The sequence below is a fragment of the Acinonyx jubatus genome, chromosome C2, assembly GCF_027475565.1.
Source record: "Acinonyx jubatus isolate Ajub_Pintada_27869175 chromosome C2, VMU_Ajub_asm_v1.0, whole genome shotgun sequence".
In the NCBI taxonomy this organism is placed as follows: domain Eukaryota; kingdom Metazoa; phylum Chordata; class Mammalia; order Carnivora; family Felidae; genus Acinonyx; species Acinonyx jubatus.
The window spans coordinates 138,343,492-138,362,296 of NC_069384.1; the positions used below are offsets into that span (position 1 = coordinate 138,343,492).

The 18,805-nt window shown below is 44.2% G+C and overlaps 1 protein-coding gene across 16 annotated transcripts in view; it reads right to left on the bottom strand.

Annotated features, from left to right (window-relative positions):
* THRB (thyroid hormone receptor beta) overlaps positions 1-18,805 on the bottom strand; it is a 382,979-nt gene that overhangs the window by 10,947 nt on the left and 353,227 nt on the right. For all 16 annotated transcript variants that reach the window (XM_027040947.2, XM_027040944.2, XM_053221529.1 and 13 more), the window contains 3 exons: positions 15,866-16,071; positions 5,704-5,850; positions 585-843 (listed from right to left, as the gene is read on the bottom strand). In XM_027040947.2, the coding sequence (XP_026896748.1) occupies positions 585-843; positions 5,704-5,850; positions 15,866-16,071 (612 nt within the window). The remainder of the gene's footprint in view (positions 1-584; positions 844-5,703; positions 5,851-15,865; positions 16,072-18,805) is intronic.

Consider the following 18,805-nt stretch of genomic DNA (forward strand, 5'->3'; position numbering starts at 1 on the left):
GAATCTTCTAGCCATGTAGGAGTTCAGCTAGCCTGCCAGTGGAGAGGATGCATGGAGGCCTACAGCTGTGTTTGATGTCTCAGCCCCAACCTCTGCCATCTTGGATGCTTTAAGCCACTAAATTTTCGGGTAATATGCTATATAGCAATAAACTTAAGCTGTAGCTAAGCCATAAACAAATTTTCCTCAACCAGAACTTAATACAGAATGGTGTAGTCACTCATACCCATACCCTGTGTAATAAACCAGAAGGAGGCAGAGTTGGCCAACTACCATAGGTCAGGCTGGGTAGTGTCTGTTGAAGGTGGATCATCTCATAGAGTCTTTAAAAGGACTCATTTGGGTCCTTCTACTACGCTGGGAGATTGCAGGAAGCATCAGATACCTGACACCCTCCTTCAGTTCCCAGTTCATTGGCAAATCCCTAATTGCTGAAAGAGAATAAGCTATGATTTTGCAGCTAAAGCAGCGGTGGGGACGGGGGGTGGGGGGGGGATGGATTGGAAACTCATCAAGTGATTTGAATTAGCACCAGATAAGCAAAAGCTCTTTTGTTGCCCAATAATGAGTCTGGGAGTACTCACCTGAAGACATCAGGAGGACAGCCTGAAGGAGAGCTACTTCTGTGTCATCCAGGTTGAAAGAAGACAGTGACATGCCCAGGTCAAAGATGGCGTCCGACACCACCCCAAGACCCCCATTCTTCAGCTGGCCCCGCGTCACTGCCATTTCCCCATTCAAGGTTAAAGTCTCACTTTCTGGGTCATAGCGCACAGCAGCGCGAAGGGACATGATCTCCATGCAGCAGCCTTTGAGGAGGATTATCTGGTCTTCACATGGCAGCTGAAAAAAACCAGCCCACGTCAGCAAGAACAAGTGCACAAATGTCAGTAAGGAATAACATGCAGTATTTTAATAGCAACAGGGACAACATCCTGCAATCAATGTCGCTCCTGCACTCTTTGAGGTTATGGCTTTTCCCTTCCTACTTGGCTGCAGACTTTCAACAGCCATTCTTCACACTCCAAATTGGTCACCAACTTTAACCTCAGTAGTTTGCATTTCTTTTGTGATGGATATAGATCTCTAACTGGGATTACGGTCATGTGTGAGATTGTGCTCATAATCCCTTACTCTGGAGGTTTGTATCGTAACACCAACTGATAACTGCTTGAGAACACGGTTTATGTTAAACTTACCTAATTTTCTCATAGTTCTAACAAGCCAACAGCAGACTCTACTCTTTAGCTGGATTTGATTTTTGAAGCAAGTTTTCTCCTTGTAGGTCTCTCAAGAGGTTCTAATTTGTATTCCAGGCCCAAGATCATGGTAGGCAATGGGAAACCCTGAGCTTGGATAGATCCTCCACCAGTAAGATGGAGAATTGGTCCAAGTGGGCACAGGCTGGCTTTAATGCCCATGGGAAATGTCAGCCTCATCAGGGTCACCTGAGGGCTTGTTAAATACACTGCTGGTTCCACCCTCCGAGTTTCTGCATTCTCCAAGCTCCCAGAGGATGCTCATGCTGCTGGTTCAGGGACCCCGCTCTTGAGAACCACTGGCATAGAATGGCAAAGAGAAATTGCTGATCAGATCAAACCATTTATTTTTTTAATCTGTCATAAAGAATGCAAACTTGGGCAGGCCGCGTCTTTGTAGCCAAGTCTGAATCTAGATGAAGTAGATTTCTTTTTATAACTTCCTGTTAATTGGTTCAGATTTAAATAAAAGTTGAATAAGTATTTGTTAAGAATCAACCAACGGTTTAGAAACTAGGCCAGATGCCTTTTCCTTTTAGAAACGTCTGTAGGTTGGGCGCCTGGGTGGCTGAGTCTGTTAAGTGTCCGACTCTTGAATTTGGCTTAGGTCATGATCTCAGGGTTGTGAGATCGAGAGCCCTGTGTTGGGCTCTTTGCTGGGTGTGGAGTCTGCTTAAGATTCTGTCTGTCTGTCTGCCTCTGTCCCTTCCCCGCTTGTGCTCTTGCGTGCTCTCTCTCTCTCAAAAAAAAGAAGGGTTTGTAGGATGATGGTAAGATTTATTTCAACATGTGGGCAAATAACCTCAGTCACCTGCCCCAATACTTTCATTGAGAGGCAGCTGCAAGAGGGCATGGCAGGCAGAGTTGCAGGGGCATTCCCACAGAGTCTCTGTCACCTTAGGAGAGCAGCACTCGGGCTGATTGGCAAAGATGTCCGTGCCCTGCATTCCAGAAGTAATTCTTTTCTTTTTTATGTTTATTTATTTAGAGAGAGAGAGAAAGATTGTGAGTAGGGGAGGGGCAGAGAGAGAGGAGAGAAAATCCCAAGCAGGCTCCATATTGTCAACTCAGAGCCCAGTGCAGGGCTTGATCCCACGAACGCTGAGATCATGACCTGGGCCAAAATCAAGAGTCGGATGTTTAACAGACTTAGCCACGCAGGACCCTCAGAAGTGATTCTTAATGTGTGTTTTGGCAGCTTTGTCAGCAATGATTTTAGATCTTTTGAAGCCCTGGGTGTCCACCAACCTTGCTGGTGGATTGGCACGGATCTTAGCACAGAATTACTGTGCGCACAATTTGAACAGCACATGCACCAAAATGCCTCTGGCAGGAAAGCTCTGGCTCTCCAGACCACCTGGGATCTCCAGCCCACTCCACAGGAAGCTAACGGGCCCACACAGTTCATTTCCTTCTTTGGGGTTCTAAAGAGAATGAGAAAGGGCTAAAAGTCCTCAGGAGGCCACCAACACCAGAAACAGATGTGTGTCGGCTGTTAAAGTAGCCCCTCCCGACCATTTTTTTTTTCTGCAATTTGGAGACTACAAATCAGGGTTGGAGGAGAGATGGAATCATGACTTTGAAGCAGGATTAAGCTTCTGAAGGAACTTGGAGAAGCTTGCCACAGCTGTGCTTGAAAAGTTCCATGTGGACCCCTCACTCTTGCCATGGACACAAGTGTGTTTGTTACTAGTGGTGGAGATGGCTTCTTCCCCTTCTTCTTTAACTGAAATATCTCTCCATGGTTGGTGTACATCAGTTTTACATTTTTCTAAGAAACATTTTTGGAGGGTATTCAAAAGGGAACATGTGACTAACAAGCTAGCTCGAGTTGTAGGGGTAGTGTACTCAATAGGGTTTTTCTTCACACACCTAGGATGGGGGACAAAGGACACAGCCCAGAGAGAGAGAGAGGACCAAGAAAGGAAAACGAACTCAACCCCATGAACGAAAAAGAAAGATGACGCGCAGAGTCAGAGGAACCCAGCAGCCTTGGAACAGCTCTACACCCTTCTTGAGAGCAGTTTGGCAACACATATCACAAGCCTTAAAAGGTGTATATACCCTACTCCTTAGACTCTACTTCTAAGATTTGCCCTTAGGAAACAGTGCAGTGAGCGGGGCATAGACACCGGGATGCTTATTGTAGAATGTTTATATCAGTGAAGAATGGGAAATGAGCTGAAGATCAGTCAAAACAGGTGACCTAAATTCTGTAGATCTCTTCTGTAGTTTGTGGTCATTAAAACTTCGTCTGTGAAAAAACACTTAAATGATGTGTTCTGTGGCTGAGGGTAAAACATTTGGTTTAACAGGGTGATGGCAACATTTCTTTCTTTTTTTTTTCTTTTTTCTTTTTTTTAATGTTTATTTATTTTTGAGAGAGACACAGAGTGCGAGCAGGGGAGGGGCAGAGAGAGAGGGAGACACAGAATCTGAAGCAGGTTCCAGGCTCTGAGCTGTGAGCACACAGCCCGATGCGGGGCTTGAACTTATGAACTGCGAGATCATGACCTGAGCTGAAGTTGGACGCTTACCCGACTGAGCCACCCAGGTGCCCCTATAACGTTCTGTTTCTTTATTTCAGTGTTAATTACATGGGTGTGTTGAGTATGTGAAAATTCATTGGGCTGCACCTTTATATGTGCCTTTTACTCTTTAACAAAAAGTAAAAACATAGTTTCATAAGTAGGAAGTAAAATAAGGTAGATAAAGATAAATATGTTTCATACTTCATATATATGTGGGTACATGTACACACACACACACACACACACACACACACACACACACATAACTGAAAAAAGACTCAAATAGGCTCCAGAATGGCAGCAGCTTATCTTTAAGTGGTGTTATTATGAATCAATGTCTTGAATATGTTATTGTTAATAACCTTCCAAACTTTAATAACTAATTTTTTAAAAAGATGGTCAGAGACGTGGAAAGCTCCATACCAATACAGACACAAGTCAAAATCCCTTCTCTAGGACTCACCAGCTCCTCTGAGTATGAATAGCTCCCACTGCAGGGCTACCAGCCAGCATGTCAGGTACCCTGGCCCCATCACAGTAGGGGGATAAAGGGGAGGGAGAAGAGGGAGGCACGCACTCTTCCTCAGCTAAGTCTGGGGATCAGATATCTGCCTCCTGAAGCCCACTGCTCTGTCCTTCTAGATATGGCTCTTGTGGAGGCTCAAAATAGGCAATGAGAAGCATCCACATCAGTGTCTGAGGTCTCCAGCTGGGCTCCCACTATTGCAAACTCAAAGGCACAAATGAGCTGGAAGCCAAGGCATGATGGAATCATTCCAGGCGAGGAGACGGCTTCTTTCTAGGTGAGGCCAGATTCACTTATCACTTGGGTAGCTTACCCCAGAGGCTCACAGCAGTATGTGGACTTCTCTATTTGATATCTCTCTGGGTCCCTTTGGAGGTGGGAAGAACAATAGATTGGCACCTGATGGGGGTTTTCAAAGGGCAAAATTTTCCACTTGATTTAAAAAAGGAAGGCTAGAGACAGGATGGTAATGTGATAGAGGAAGTAGCAGCAGCATTAACAGCTAAAATTTATGGATATACTTAGGACCAGGCACTATCCAAACACTTTATATATATGATCCCATTTAAACCTTGCAACAGCTCTGAGAGGTAAATACTATTATGATTCCCATCGTAAAGATGAGATAAGCAAGAGTTGAAGACACCAAATAACTTATGTAGGATTCTCTCCCATTCAGCTGACTGCAGGTCCCATGCCCCCAGGTACCACATAGTAAGACTGCTAAAGATGAGGTGCGCAAAAGGGAAAGCCTGTGAGCTCTGTTGGGTGTGCTCTTCAGGGTGCCCTGAACATGGGGCAAGAAAGGGTGAGATTATAGGAAAAGGGAGGAGACTCAAGGAGTTATTAAGATCCTTGCTCTGTGAGGGAGCTCCTTGTTGTTGAGGAGGAAACAACCACACAACTGTTTTTGCTGTGATGTGTAATGGAAAGCATATCGACTTTGACTCAAGCCATCGCTGTTTGCATAACTTCATGTCATCTCTTTGATCTTAGTTTTCCCCAATCATAAAATGGGCTTAATTAAAGCTACCCTGCAAATCTGTTACAAGGTTTGGATGTAATGTGGGCAGACTTGGGCATGGTAACTGGGACATCATAGGTGCTGAATGAATAGAAGTTATTGCTGTCCTATTTCCCTATGCCTGGAGTCAGTGGAAGGAGAGAATCTTCAGCCTCATGTGGACAAGCTAATGAATGATGACTGAATAGAGAAGGTAGGGAAATAAAAAATGAAACAGAGTGCATTTTCATTTTGTACTAACATTGCTTTCACGTGACCTAAGTCCCTACTAATTAATATTAAATTATAAATAATACTCAGTATTCCTGGAAATTGATGGAACTATAACGAAAAATAATGCAGAAGGAAAAACAGTTTCCTCACCTCACAAAACATAGGCAACTTTTTGGCAAAATCCACCACTCTGGTAATTGCTGGTGTGATGATTTTTGTAAAATGGCTGAAGGCTTCCAAGTCAACCTTTCCACCTTCTGGGGCATTTACTATTGGTGCTTGTCCAATATCTTCTGGCTAAGGAGGAGAAACAAGAAAGATTTAAATGAAAAAGCTGGAGGATCTTTATTTATCATAGTTCTCGTGTGGCAGAAAATCTCTTCTGAATTGACATACTATACAATTTCTAGTTTTCACTTTGCTTATTAACAAACTATGCAGTTTCACATGGTTCAGTTCTCTGAGCAAAGATATAGGTGTTGGCCATTGCTTTGATAGCCGCCAGTGATAATGTTGACAGGATTGTTGCCGCAGAAATAAAGAGAGAGAAAACAAGTGAGAGAAGAAGGGAGCCAGAGAGAAACAACAGGAATTTGGGTTCTGCTTCTGAATGCGCAAAGGATGCCGGGTGACATATGTGCTTGGGGCTCTGGGGTAGCATTTTCAGAGCACTGAACATTCTGGCGTGTGTAGACCATGATGAATGGGATCGGATGAGATGGGATGTCCTGGCAAGTAGCACCCTGTGGATTCATTCTTGCTTTTGACCCAGCTGCTGGGGCTCAAAGTTCCTGTCTGCTCTACAGACTCCAGTAGGAGGAGGTCTCAGTGGGCTGAGGGGAAAGACCTCAGCCTACAGGAACTGAATTGTGTAAACTTGGCAAACTTTTGGGCAGAGTGGGTCATTTGCCAGTGTTTAGTGTCTCTGGAGCACTTCTGTGTCATTGACTTGCCCAAGAACAATCCATAGCCTTGCTACTCAAAGGGTGGTGTGGCAGGTTGGGTGTCACCTGGACACTTGTTAGAAACCCCCCCTCCCCAGACCTAATGGTGCAGAATCAGCATTTTAGCAAGCCTCCCAGGTGGTTGTGCTTGTGTTAGCCACCCAGTTGTCCATTGGCACCCCCTAGCTCCTTAGCAGGGCGCTCAAAGACCATCACGGTCTCATGTATCTGCTCTTGTCACCTGTGTTTCCTGCCAGTAATAGTCCTCTCTGTTGTCTTCTCTTGTTGTGATAATCATGACCACTATTTATCTGTGGCCAAGCAAGCCAGCCCCTTTGAGGGAGCACATTATCTCAAGCAGTCCTTACACAATCCTGATTGGCAGCTGAGCAAACAAAGGGCTCAAGGAGGTTAAGAACAATCCCCTGAGGCCAGGACTGGGATATCGGTCACCCAGACTCCACACATCAATCTGCCAGGAGCCCCACATCTACCCCCTACTTTGAAGTTTTAATAACCTGTACACTTTTGACACCAGGGGGCAAAGTTCTACCACTCTTAATATTCCCCTTACTAGCCTTTCCCACTGCCTTCCTGGAAGTTGTGAAGGTCATCAAAGGGATTAGAGATTCACGCCTGCCCCACGACCATCTCTGTCTAGAGCCACAGTGAACAGACTAGAACCAGTCATCCAAGGTTGGGAGGTGTGAGACAGTGGGCAGAGGTGGGCAGGAGGAACGGGCACTATGAGTGAGTCAAGCAAAGCTGAATCCCTCACTTGCAGAGTGGTGGGGGCACATCACTTGTGACAAGACTGTGGCCTACCTACCGCCGTGGTCCCCAAACATCCCTGTATCAGAATCATTGGGTTGGGCTCCTGTGTCCAGAGTTTCTGATGCAGTAGATCAGGGGTAGAGTCTGGGAACAACCTGAATTTCTAGCAACTTCCTGGAGCAATGGTGCTGGTCTGGGACCACACTTTGAGAACCACTGGGCTGGCAGTAACTGCATCCAGCTCAGAGTAATCCAGTTACCATTTTCTTTTCACACGTCCCCAGTCATTGCTCACATCTAATTTTTAGCACAAAGAAAAGCAAAGGATGATTCTTTTACTGACTTGTTTCCAGGGCACAAGGGTCAACAAGAGCAGCCCAGGCCCTCCAGGGGTGTGGTAGGAGCTGTGGTTACAGCCTAGGGAAGGATTTTAAAATTTATTACATAGCAAACTCTGGCAGCATTGACCCTTTTTGGGTTATCCAGTAGGTTCTCTGTTTATTTTATTTTACTTTTTTGGGGGGAGGGTGGTTTGCTTTGCAGGCAGCAAGTGGGTGGGAAAGGGACCTAGTCTGTCATGTTATCACAGTCAGTGATGATGTTTTGGGGCAACTGTTGGCATGGGGAGCCCATGGGAGGTTACTGTTCTGCTGGCTTTCTGGATGCAGACAGAATTGATGGAATAACCACACGTACAGCTTCTCTCTCTCTTTCTCTCTCTCTGTGTTTCTCACGTAGACTGAGCTAAGGGAAATGGCACATTTGGGCACTGCTGTTCCTCGTATTCTTCACCTCGTCGGTCTTTATAATTTCTCCCACCCCAGAAATGAGGCTCATCTCACCTGCTTTGTCTGTCTGTCTTATGACTCTGTCATGAAGATCGACTGATAAGAGGGACATGGTCACACATGAAAAAAGAAAGGGCGTTTTATACACATACACACACATAGGGTGAAATTTTTTAGAAATAACAATAAAAATATGTTAATATTTTTAATAGTTTGGCCTGGTTGATTCCAAATGTCTTGTCATTGAACATGATAGATCTAATCTGATTTTATTGAATGGCATTCAGTGTCCTTTGAAAGGTGTGAGTCAATACTGATGTTAAAAATTTCCATTTAATCTGTGAGTTCACGGGGTATTTGAATCATGCCTGTGATACCTCTAAAGGTTTGAAAAAAAGGGGGGAAATTATACAAGGAAATACAGCAATTTTAATTAAAATTAACCCCCCAAATGTAACCACCTCACAAGCTTTTCTGTTGAAAAATAAATATCAGGGTAGGAAAAAAAAATGTATTTTTAAGTCTTTGGGTATTTAATGGAAAATACAATTGCTAGAAGTAAACTCATATACAAAGTAAAAGCTTTTTATTATTATCAAGGGTTATCCCCATAATGGATCTTGGATACCGGAAAATATACATGGATAGATGGATAGATAAATAGACAGACAGACATAGTCTATGAATTGACCTGAGTTCACCCATCAGGTACGAAAAATTAAGGTTGAGCAATGTAAATTTGTCTGTGACATCCCTAAAGGTTTTTCACCCATATGGACAACAGATCATTTGCTGCAATATTTGGGAGATGTTAAAAACAGGAGTACAAATATTCGACATCAGCTGTATCTAATCAGGTATGTTAATATAGCTGGTAGCCTTGTAATCCATGACGTGAGTTACATTTGCTCACAAGCACACACGTGTCTGCACTGAGAGCAAACTCAGGTACTGATGATAAGCCTCGGGCTTGCAGCTTCACCAGCGTAGGCTGTGGGCAAAGCCTGGTTTTTGCCCGTGTGGCACACACTGCCTTAGCTTGCTCATAGGGTTATTGCCAGTTCTCCTTCTGACTTTCTTCCTCCTCGCCTGCCCTCATGGACCTCCTGTGCCAGCTGAGCCCACCTCTCGCCATCTGCTCCCCAGGTGGCTTTGCACTGCTGTGGTTTGGAGCTGCCTTTCCTCTGACTTGTACTTTCTCTGAAGTCCCTGCTTCCATCTTATCTTGGCCAATTCCAAATCCCACCCCACTCAAATTCTATTTTCTCCTTAAAGTCTTCCCAGATCACCTGTGTGAAATGATGCCTTCCTCACTGGAACACATACGGTAGCTCATGTACATCACTCATATGGCATTTAGGCATTTATTACTATTATATTGCAGTTATATAGGCTCACAGCTAAGATATGGATTTCTTGGGTGGGGGGCATAAGCCCTTAAGTATCTTTGTCTACTTTGTGGAAAGCATTGGGCTAAAAGGTGGAGGACAGAATGCTTGTTGGTTGGTTGAGTGAATAAATGTAGGTTTATACTCGTTCAACTATGCAGCCAGGCCTAGTTCTAGATGCTAAGTTACATCAGTAAACAATGCATCCTTAAGGAACTTTCACTGTAATTGAGGGAAGACAGGCAATAAACAAAAACAGTACTCTCACAGAAGAATTTCTGTCTGTGATTAGACAGAAGGTGACATGATGGTATGTAGGGGTCAGGAAGCAGATGGGCAGCCCAGGGTGAGAAGTGACGTGTGAGCTTTAACTGGAAGACAGCCCTCCACAGATCCAGGGGAAGAGCATTTAAGGCAAAAGGAAAACCAGTGCCAAGTCCCAAGGCCAGAAAGGAGGCCTGTGTGCTCAGAGACTGCACGAGATGAAGGACAGAGGCAGGTAAGGGTCCTGTGATGCTGGGCCTTGTGGGCTGTGGGGAGGAGACAGGGTTGTGTAGTGCAGCTCCACTGAAAGGCTTCGAGTAGGGGTGCAGTGGGATGAGAGTTTGGGTTATGGTGCAGAATAGGGATACGGGAAGCCAGAGGAAGAAATGGGCTGGCAGCAACAGCCTTTTGGGTAGGAGATGAAGTGGGCTGGACTACAGGGCAGCAGTAGAGATGGAGAGAAGCAGAAGAACTCCAACCTCTTCTGGGAGCCGGACACAGGGATTTCTGATGGACTGGATGTGGGGTGTGAGACAATGAGGAATCCAGAGTGTCTCTTCTTGGGCAGTGGAGGAGGTGGGGGGCCCAAAGAGAGAGATTCAGGGGTTTGCAGGGGTGAGCTTCAACTAGCTCAGTGCTAGAGCAGGCTGGTGATGCCCAAATGGAGACTAAGTGCCTTTCTGCTTGGACTGTTCATCAGTATTGTTCAGGTGAGTGGCAGATGCTGCCAGTTGACCTCTTTGCAATGGCTGGCCAGAGCTGAGGACTTCTTGGCTTGAACCTGCAAACTCTCTGGCACATGCAGAGTGGGATGGGGCCAGACAGGACTCTCCCCTTTCTCTGCTGATCACAGCGTGTCTCTTGCACCTTTGTAAGGAGGGGCGGGAAGACCTAGACAAATGGTGATTAAATGTCCCTCGGCTTTGAGATATTACTACAGGCTCTCCATTTTCCTGGGATGAGCAGGGATGGGATGTGAGGATGGGGGTGGTAGGGATAATGCACATAGGCACCACTAATGTGGTTGTTTATGATATGCCAAGCACTTATATCTATAACTTTTATACCATGTGGTGTAAAGTCACTTGAGCCATAGAGGTGAAGTAACTTGCCCGAAGTCACATAATTAAAAAGCAACAACCATATACATATAAAGCGACAGAGGCAAGCACTGAACTCAGGCTGTCTGGTTCCAATCTCCATGCACATGACTAGACAACCCTGCCTTCTTCTGATGTAGTTATCATAATCTCAGGTGTGACAGAAGTCTTTCTGACTTGAGTGCTCTTGTCTTATGACCTGTCTACACAGACCACATGTGGCCAAATCACTCATCCTGCCTGACCCTTCCGCTTATGCCACTTTTCTGAGGCTTTCCCAGTCAAGCATGTGTGAAATCAGAGAGTAGCTCTGCCAGGGAAAAATAGGGCAGGCCTGCCCTGGTTCTGATGCTCACACTTTATACTTGTGTGGAAAATCCATCCAAAGTCACATCTTTGCATGTGAATGAAGGGAGCAGAATAATAACACAATGTCAACAGAAAATATTGTTGCTGGTATGGGGTTTGCTCCAAACCAAGTGTCTTCCCACTCTTGGGAGGTGTAGAAGTGAATTACCCTTGGTGGAGAGACACTGCTTCCCTTGTTTGTCATAAGATGCCCCTTGTTCCCTTTTCAGTGCACTTTTTTTTTTAATGTTTATTTATTTTTGAGAGAGAGAGAGAGCACAAGCAGAGGGAGAAGCAGAGAGAGAGGGGAACAGAGGATCTGAAGCGGGCTCTGTGTTGACAGCAGCGAGCCTGATGTAGGGCTTGAACTCACGAACCGCGATATCATGACCAGAGCCAAAGTTGGATGCTCAACTGAGTCTCCCAGGTGCCCCCGCGCAGTGCACTTCTATATTTCATCGTTATTGTCATCACACCTGAAGGGTTATTACTTTGGGCACTTTTGTACCATTCGGGATTTAAGTGGATTGGAGAAAACCAGAAAATTATGATTTAAATGCTTTTGGAAGTAGTTTTAAAGAATGGCTTTGAATTATTATGAAAATATGCATGGCTATTTAAAAAGTTTCTTATTTGCCAGTGACTGTCATTTTCACAGACATAAATATAGATTTGAAACCCAGGTCAAACCACCAGTCTCTATTTCTGACTTGAGTCCTGGTGTCAGGGTAAAAAATGATGAAGAAGGTTTTTTTGGGGAATAAATTACTTTCCTGCTCCAGATAAATGAATACTTCCAGCTTTTATGACAACATATAATTTTTAGTCCCTTATGATATATTACTATATACCATTTAATAGTCTCCTCAAATTCTTTTTCAAAATAAGATGGGCCATCATCACATACAAATAAGTGAAATAGTGTATGTAGCAGTGTTGTAAGCAGAATAAAGGCCATCAGCCACACAGAAGACATAAATCCTAATATGTAGAAGCCTATTCAGACATGGATATCATTTAATGTCTTTAATGAAGGATTCGTAATGTCCTTGCAGGAATAATTTACCACTCAGTGAAATTTTTTTTCCTGAGCATAAATAGTCAATTGGAGGCACTCTTCTGCAAGAGGTATGTGTAAATATGTAAACTGGCTGAGACACAGGGCTTAACTGTTCTGTCTCTGAGGATGGGCCAGTGGAACTGTACATTCTGTTTAACAAATATTTATTGAGTTCTGTTCTGGTTATCTACGCTGTGTAACAAACTACCCTAAAACTTACTGGCTTAAAACAACAAATTTTTACTGATGCTCAAAGTTGATGGGCTCAGCTGGGTGGTTCTCACTTGGGGTCCCTCATACAGTTGTCCTCAGATGGCAGCAGAGGCTGGTGTCATCTACTGGCTTTTTTACTCATGTTTCTGGTGTCTGGTTTGGCACTGGATTTGGCCTTAAAAGTCACTGTGCTAAAATCTGTTGCCCCGTTTATTTATTTATTTTGAGAGAGACAGAGACAGCACAAGTGGGGGAGGGACAAAGAGAGAGGGAGAGAGAGATAATCCCAAGCAGGCTGTGCACCATCAGCATGGAGCCCGATGCAGGGCTCGAACTCACAAAACCATGAGATCATGACCTGAGCCAAAACCAAGAGTTGGACGCTTAACTGACTGAGCCACCCAGGTGCCCCTAAATACCGTTGCTTAAAGGAATCACACACCAGCCCCCATTCAGTGAGAGAGAAGAATGGACTCCACATCTCCATGGGAGAGAATGAGCTGTATATATAGTCAAGAAAGACTCTAATGGCAGCCATCTTTAAGAAAAGCTACCATACATCTCAACCACACGTGTGATAGACACTGAAGTCACAGTCCTGAAGGGAATGTGGTCCTTCCGCTGAGGAGATGTGGGGGTGATCCCAGGCACAGAAGAGGATTGGATGATAGAAATGAAGCTCATTGTAGAGACAAATGGGACTGTGGAGGTGTTCTGATCTACCCCAGCACCGCTGTGAAAAACAAAAAAGGCCTAGAGAAGCAGTTCTTCATATTTGGACCAAGAGGGGCAATTTCTTGAACAGAACAAGGATCTACAAAATAGACATTTCATGTCAGCTCCACAGCAGGAGGGAGATTGTTGGGTAAAACAGTTGCTCTGTAAATGTTAACTTCCTGAAGAAAACTCTTGTTCCTGGATAACCTCATGGCCCTGACAAAAAACTAATGGCAAATCATTTTGTGCCATACTTTCTTTGGTTCCTTCTGTAGACTGATGAAAAGCATAAGGAGCCTTTGAGCTAAAAGTGCAGACCTCACTGTTTTTAATCATTAGCAATCATGCCATCTTTGCTAAAGAGACCATGAGACATGAAGAGATCTGAGTGTATTTTACCCTACAGAGTTTGTTTGTTTCTTTTTTTAATGTTTATTTTTGAGAGAGAGAGCATGAGAGAGGGGCAGAGAGAAGGGGAGACAGAGGATCCAAAGTGGGCTCCACGCTGACAGCAGGGAACCTGACGAGGGACTCAAACTCACCGACCATGAGATCATGACCTGAGCCCAAATCAGACACTTAACTGACTGAGCCACCCAGGTGCCCCTACAGTTTGTTTCTTGGCTTTCAGGTGCAGCTTGTGTGACCTCCTCAGAGAGATCTTTCTGACCACCCTGTTGAGAGAAGTGAAGTCTGTCTCCACTTCCAATTCTCAATCACTCTGTCCCATCAGGATGTTTATTTCCCTCATTGCACATACCACCACCTACATTTATCTTTTTGGTTAATCCTTACTGTCTTTCTCCCTCCATCAGAATAGAGCTGACTTATTCACTTCCTGGCACACAGTAGCTGCTCAATAAATGTTTTTTAAAGTAAAAGAACAGATCTTTAGAGTCTGGAAAAAGCGCCCTAGTGACCATGGAAACGGTTTAATTAGGCTGGTATTCATTCTCTTTTTGGAGTAGAGAAAATTGAAATGCAAAATTCCCCAGAAGTCCAGATGTGCCCCAAATCTTCCACTAAATTTACTTAGTCACTACTCTGAAATCAGGCCTGGAAGTGGTTTTCACAATCTCCTTTTATGGCTGACACGTTTGGGGAGATGACAGATTTAGGATTGGAGTAGGCAGGACTATCTCTTGTAATGCCCTAAATATATTGGATTAGAATTGATCTATCTATCCAGAATTCATATTTTCTCATTCCTGGCAGATATACCAGAGTAGTCCTGAGGATTTAAGATCAATGCACCAAGAGGTGGCCCCTCCAAAGACATGTCTCTTTCAAAGGCTCTTTGGGTTTGGATAGGTGACCAAGTTGTACAGTGTGGTGATTAAGAGCATGGATCCTGGAGCTGGGCAGTATCCATCACCACTACTTACCTTAAAAGGAGCTTTGTAAGTTTCCTTTTAATTTTTCTGCCTCAGTTCTCTGCTTGGGAAAATGGAGATTGTACCCACATTTACCTACATGGTTGGCATAGGTTAATGTAGAGCAAGCAGTTAGAATCGTACCTGGCACTTGGTAAGAGCCATCTAAGTGTTTGCTAACATTACTGTTCATGGATGCCATCAACAGAGTATGTGAGAACCTGCTCATGACAACATTGAAAGTAATTGAGGGCAGGTAGCTTATGGGTAAGATTTTTCTTTTAGGTTATTTTTATACTGTTTTCATGAAAAAGACTGTCTCCTTATAATGGTGATGTTGAGGTATGAGGACAATTATACACTATACCTTCTTGTTCAGATGGGAAGGAATGCTAATATAACCTGGAGATACAAATAGACCCACCGAATATCTGCTGCTGGGCTCAGTGAGGTGCTCATAAAGGGTTCACATTGTAAATTAAGGGCAAGGTCAGACTCTGAGATGGTCAAACACCAGCTAATGGTGGTGGTGGGGGCAGTCCATTTGGTGAAGTGGGTGGACAGCCTGGACTTCTGGGCCTGGCTGCCACTTCCTAGTAGTGTGATCTTGGGTGAACCAAATAAGGCCTTTGGCTTGGTTTGCACATCTCTAAAATGGGGATAGTAATTCTAGCCCAACCCAAAGCATTTTGAGGTCCAAAGGAGGAATGAATGAGAAGGACTTTCACAATGGTTAGTTTTTATAAAAACATCAAACACTGATCTTCCAAGGGTCTGGAAACGCCTGTTTTCTCTCTATATCCCCACTGCCAAACCCTCTCCCTACCCCCATTCCCTTTCTCTTCCTGGACTTGAGTTCTTTTATTTTAGGCTAAACATTTTGACTTCTACTGCCATACACATATATTTGAGATATAGGACACTTCATTCTAGGGGTTATTCTAAAGGGGATATTCTAAAGGGTGAGTTTAGGGGACTAAATGTATTACATGGGCATCTGAGAGAAGAAATGGGTATAAAAAGGGAAAGCTGGCAGGTAAAGAATGGTTACTGATGAGTTGATTCAAGGCTGGCCTTATTACCAGCAAAAGCAAACAGATAATGTGCACTAAGAAACTGCTTTAGAATTTAGTGACTCACAAGCCATCGATCATAGGAATGACCTTTGTTCTCAGACAGACCTGGGTTCCAATTCTGACTCTGCAAGTCACTTGACTTCTTGGAACTGCAGTTTCCCTATCGGTAAACTGGGAGTAATAGCACCAGCATCCCATAATGAGGACTGAGTTGAGTAGAAAACGCCAAGCACGCGGCTGATATTTAGCTGTGTGGGGGAGCGTTACCAGGAATTTCCGTTTCTGCTTCCAGTGGCTGCCTTGGGCATTGGTGGCCACGTGGGCTTCCGTGACAGTTTTGATGAGCTCCCACTCCTCGTCTGTGGGCTCTGGCTTGTGCCCGATGGATTTCTGCAGCTCTTCCCGTCGTCTCTTCTCCCGGTTCTCCTCAATCAGTTTCCTCTTCGCCAGCCTCTTGCTGTCATCCAGTACCACTGGGAGAGGAGGAAAGATGAGACAAAACACACGGACACTCCCAGACACATGGCAGACTGCGTGTGCACCCAGGAGCCTCAGGGGCGGGGACCACTCATGCATAGATGGCTTAGCGGGTCCTGCAGAGTGGGTCATGCTGGGGTATTTTCTCCCCCCAGCAGCAAACTGCCATCAACTAGCTTGTCTCTGACACGAGACCTAGGGCCGAACTCCCAATGGCTGGCCAGCTTCTCAAAAAAAAGCTCTGGGGGAGTTGGACACTGGGCATCCCAACTCCACAGAAGGTGAGCCTAAATAAGAATGAAGCAGAGGGAGGTAAAATCTGTTCTATTCACGGCTTCACAGATAAGTCCGTCTAGCCATTTATCTGAATTCACTCTTAGGGTCTCTCTGTTCCTCCTTTCTTTGCCTCAAATGGCTCTCAGTAAAAAGAACTTCCGATTAAAGAAAAGTTCTGGAGCAGTAGTAAACAGGAGGCTAATGATCCCCTTCCTCAGATAAATAGGGCTTTCTTAAAAATATTTTTTTTAGTGTTTATTTATTTTTGAAGGAGAGAAAGACAGAGTGTGAGCAGGGGAGAGGCAGAAAGAGAGGGAGACAGAGTCTAAAGCAGGCTCCAGGCTTTGAGCTGTCAGCACAGAAGCCCGACGCAGGGCTCAAACCCACAGGCTGTGAGATCATTCATGGCCTGAGCCAAGGTCAGATGCTTAACTGACTGAGCCACCCAGGCACCCCTCTTTGTTAGCTCTCTTAAGTGCTAATTGAAATGTGGCTCACTATCTGAGGCTGCAAAGGTACTCACTTTGCTCTAGTCTCTACCTGGTCTATCCTCAATGGTGGTTAAAGAGCCCAGGCTTTGGAATCTAGAAAGAGCTGGGTCCGAATCCTGAGACTACCACATTCTAGCTGTGTGACTTCTGGCAAGTTGCTCAGGCTCTTGGAGCTTTTTCATTTCTTCCTGTATAAAACAGGCTCAATAATTCCCACTTCAGAGGGTGTTCAGTGTGATAATGCACTACATGTGGTCAGTAAATATAGCCATGACTTTTACCATTTGTGCAACGGGGAAATAAGAAGGGCAGGAAAAAGAAGCCTATACTTCTGGGGTTAATTTCCAAAACAAAGCCATTTCACCAGACTCTTAGTAACTATCAGTAGAATGGAAAGGCTCAGGTTTTATGCTACAGAGTCATAGTATTTAGAACTGGAAAGAACCTTAGGTATTATCTAGCCCAACTCCCTCCTGTCACAGAGGAGGAAGTTGATCCAGAGAGATCATGACTTGCCTAAAGTCACAGAGCAAGTTCATGGCAGAGCCAAGGCAAGACCCAGGACTCCTGATTCCAGTTCTACAACATCACTGTCCTAGAGCCATTTCTTGATGAAGGTGTGACCTGGTAGGAAAAGAAAAAAAGCAAACATAGCAGGAAGAAGAGAACCAAAAGTACTCAGCTAATCCACAAACAGAATAATGAATCCCAGATCATCTAGACTTGATTGGATCGTCAAAGTCAGGTGAGCAATGGCAAATGTGGGAAATGGGAATGAGCCCTGTTTAGTCATTTAGGTTCCCTTATTAAAGGGATTGTTCCCTTTAATAAATGGGATGTAGTCATAGCCCCATTTCCCAAATGCTTCCTCTGTGCTGGGGATTGTTGCATTTAACATGCATTATCTAATTTAATCCTGAAAACAACTTGCAAGGTAGGCAATAATTTCACAGAAGGGAAACCTGAGGTTAACTCTGATGGTCACACAGCTAGTAAGTGGCAGATATGGGACTCCAACAGTTTTTCTGATTATAAAGCCTGAGCTCTTATAATGCTTCATAGGGTGCATTCAAAATTAATTTCCACCCAGTCCAGATTAACACTGAGCTTTTTTTTTAACCTTATAAATATTCATATCTTTAACTTCTCAATAAAACAATGAAATGGATACTCAATAGTAACAGTTCCTTATAGTGGCACATCTAAATATTTGGTTCTAGGTCAATCATTTCACATATCCCTATCAGGCATATTGTTGGCCGTGGCTAAAGTCTTTAAAAGATAAAGACAAAGAACACACTCAGCCGGAGGTGGGGATTAACCCAGGATTTCCAGCCTAAAGCCGTCACACAACCCTCCTCCTTTTTAAAGATTCCCCATTGTGTCTTCTCTAATGGGCAAACCAGGACATTTCACAGATTTTTTTGTTCTAGTGGAGGGAACCCTTTTTATCACATAAATGTGAGCCATGATTATTTCCTCTTTCACGAGGAAAATCCTCACTGCATTCTTTTTTCTTTCTCTCCTTTTTTTTTTTTTTTTGGTTTTCTTCTCTTTTTTAAAACTAAAAGTTAGAGACTTTCACTGAGGTGCAAACATTTATGCCAATAGAAATCATTAACCCTGACGCCTGGCAAAATGGAGGCCACTCACTCTGAGTGACACAATTCTTATTTTATTATTAGATTAATGAAAAGAACTGGTGTAAATCCCTTGCACAGTGCGAGAAGAAGAGACTCCAATGGCTAATCTCACTGCCATATGCTGTGGCACTTTGAAAACTGGGTAGGAGGACTGGAGCTTAGAATGTTTTTATGGCTAAAAATATAACAAACACCCAACTGCAGGATGACTCATGCTATATAGCACTCAACCTCACATTCTTCAGAAATTACTGAACACAATGTTTTCTGCCAGTGCCCCGTCTCCAAAAATGTCCACAAAATAAATTCTTGTCTCTTCT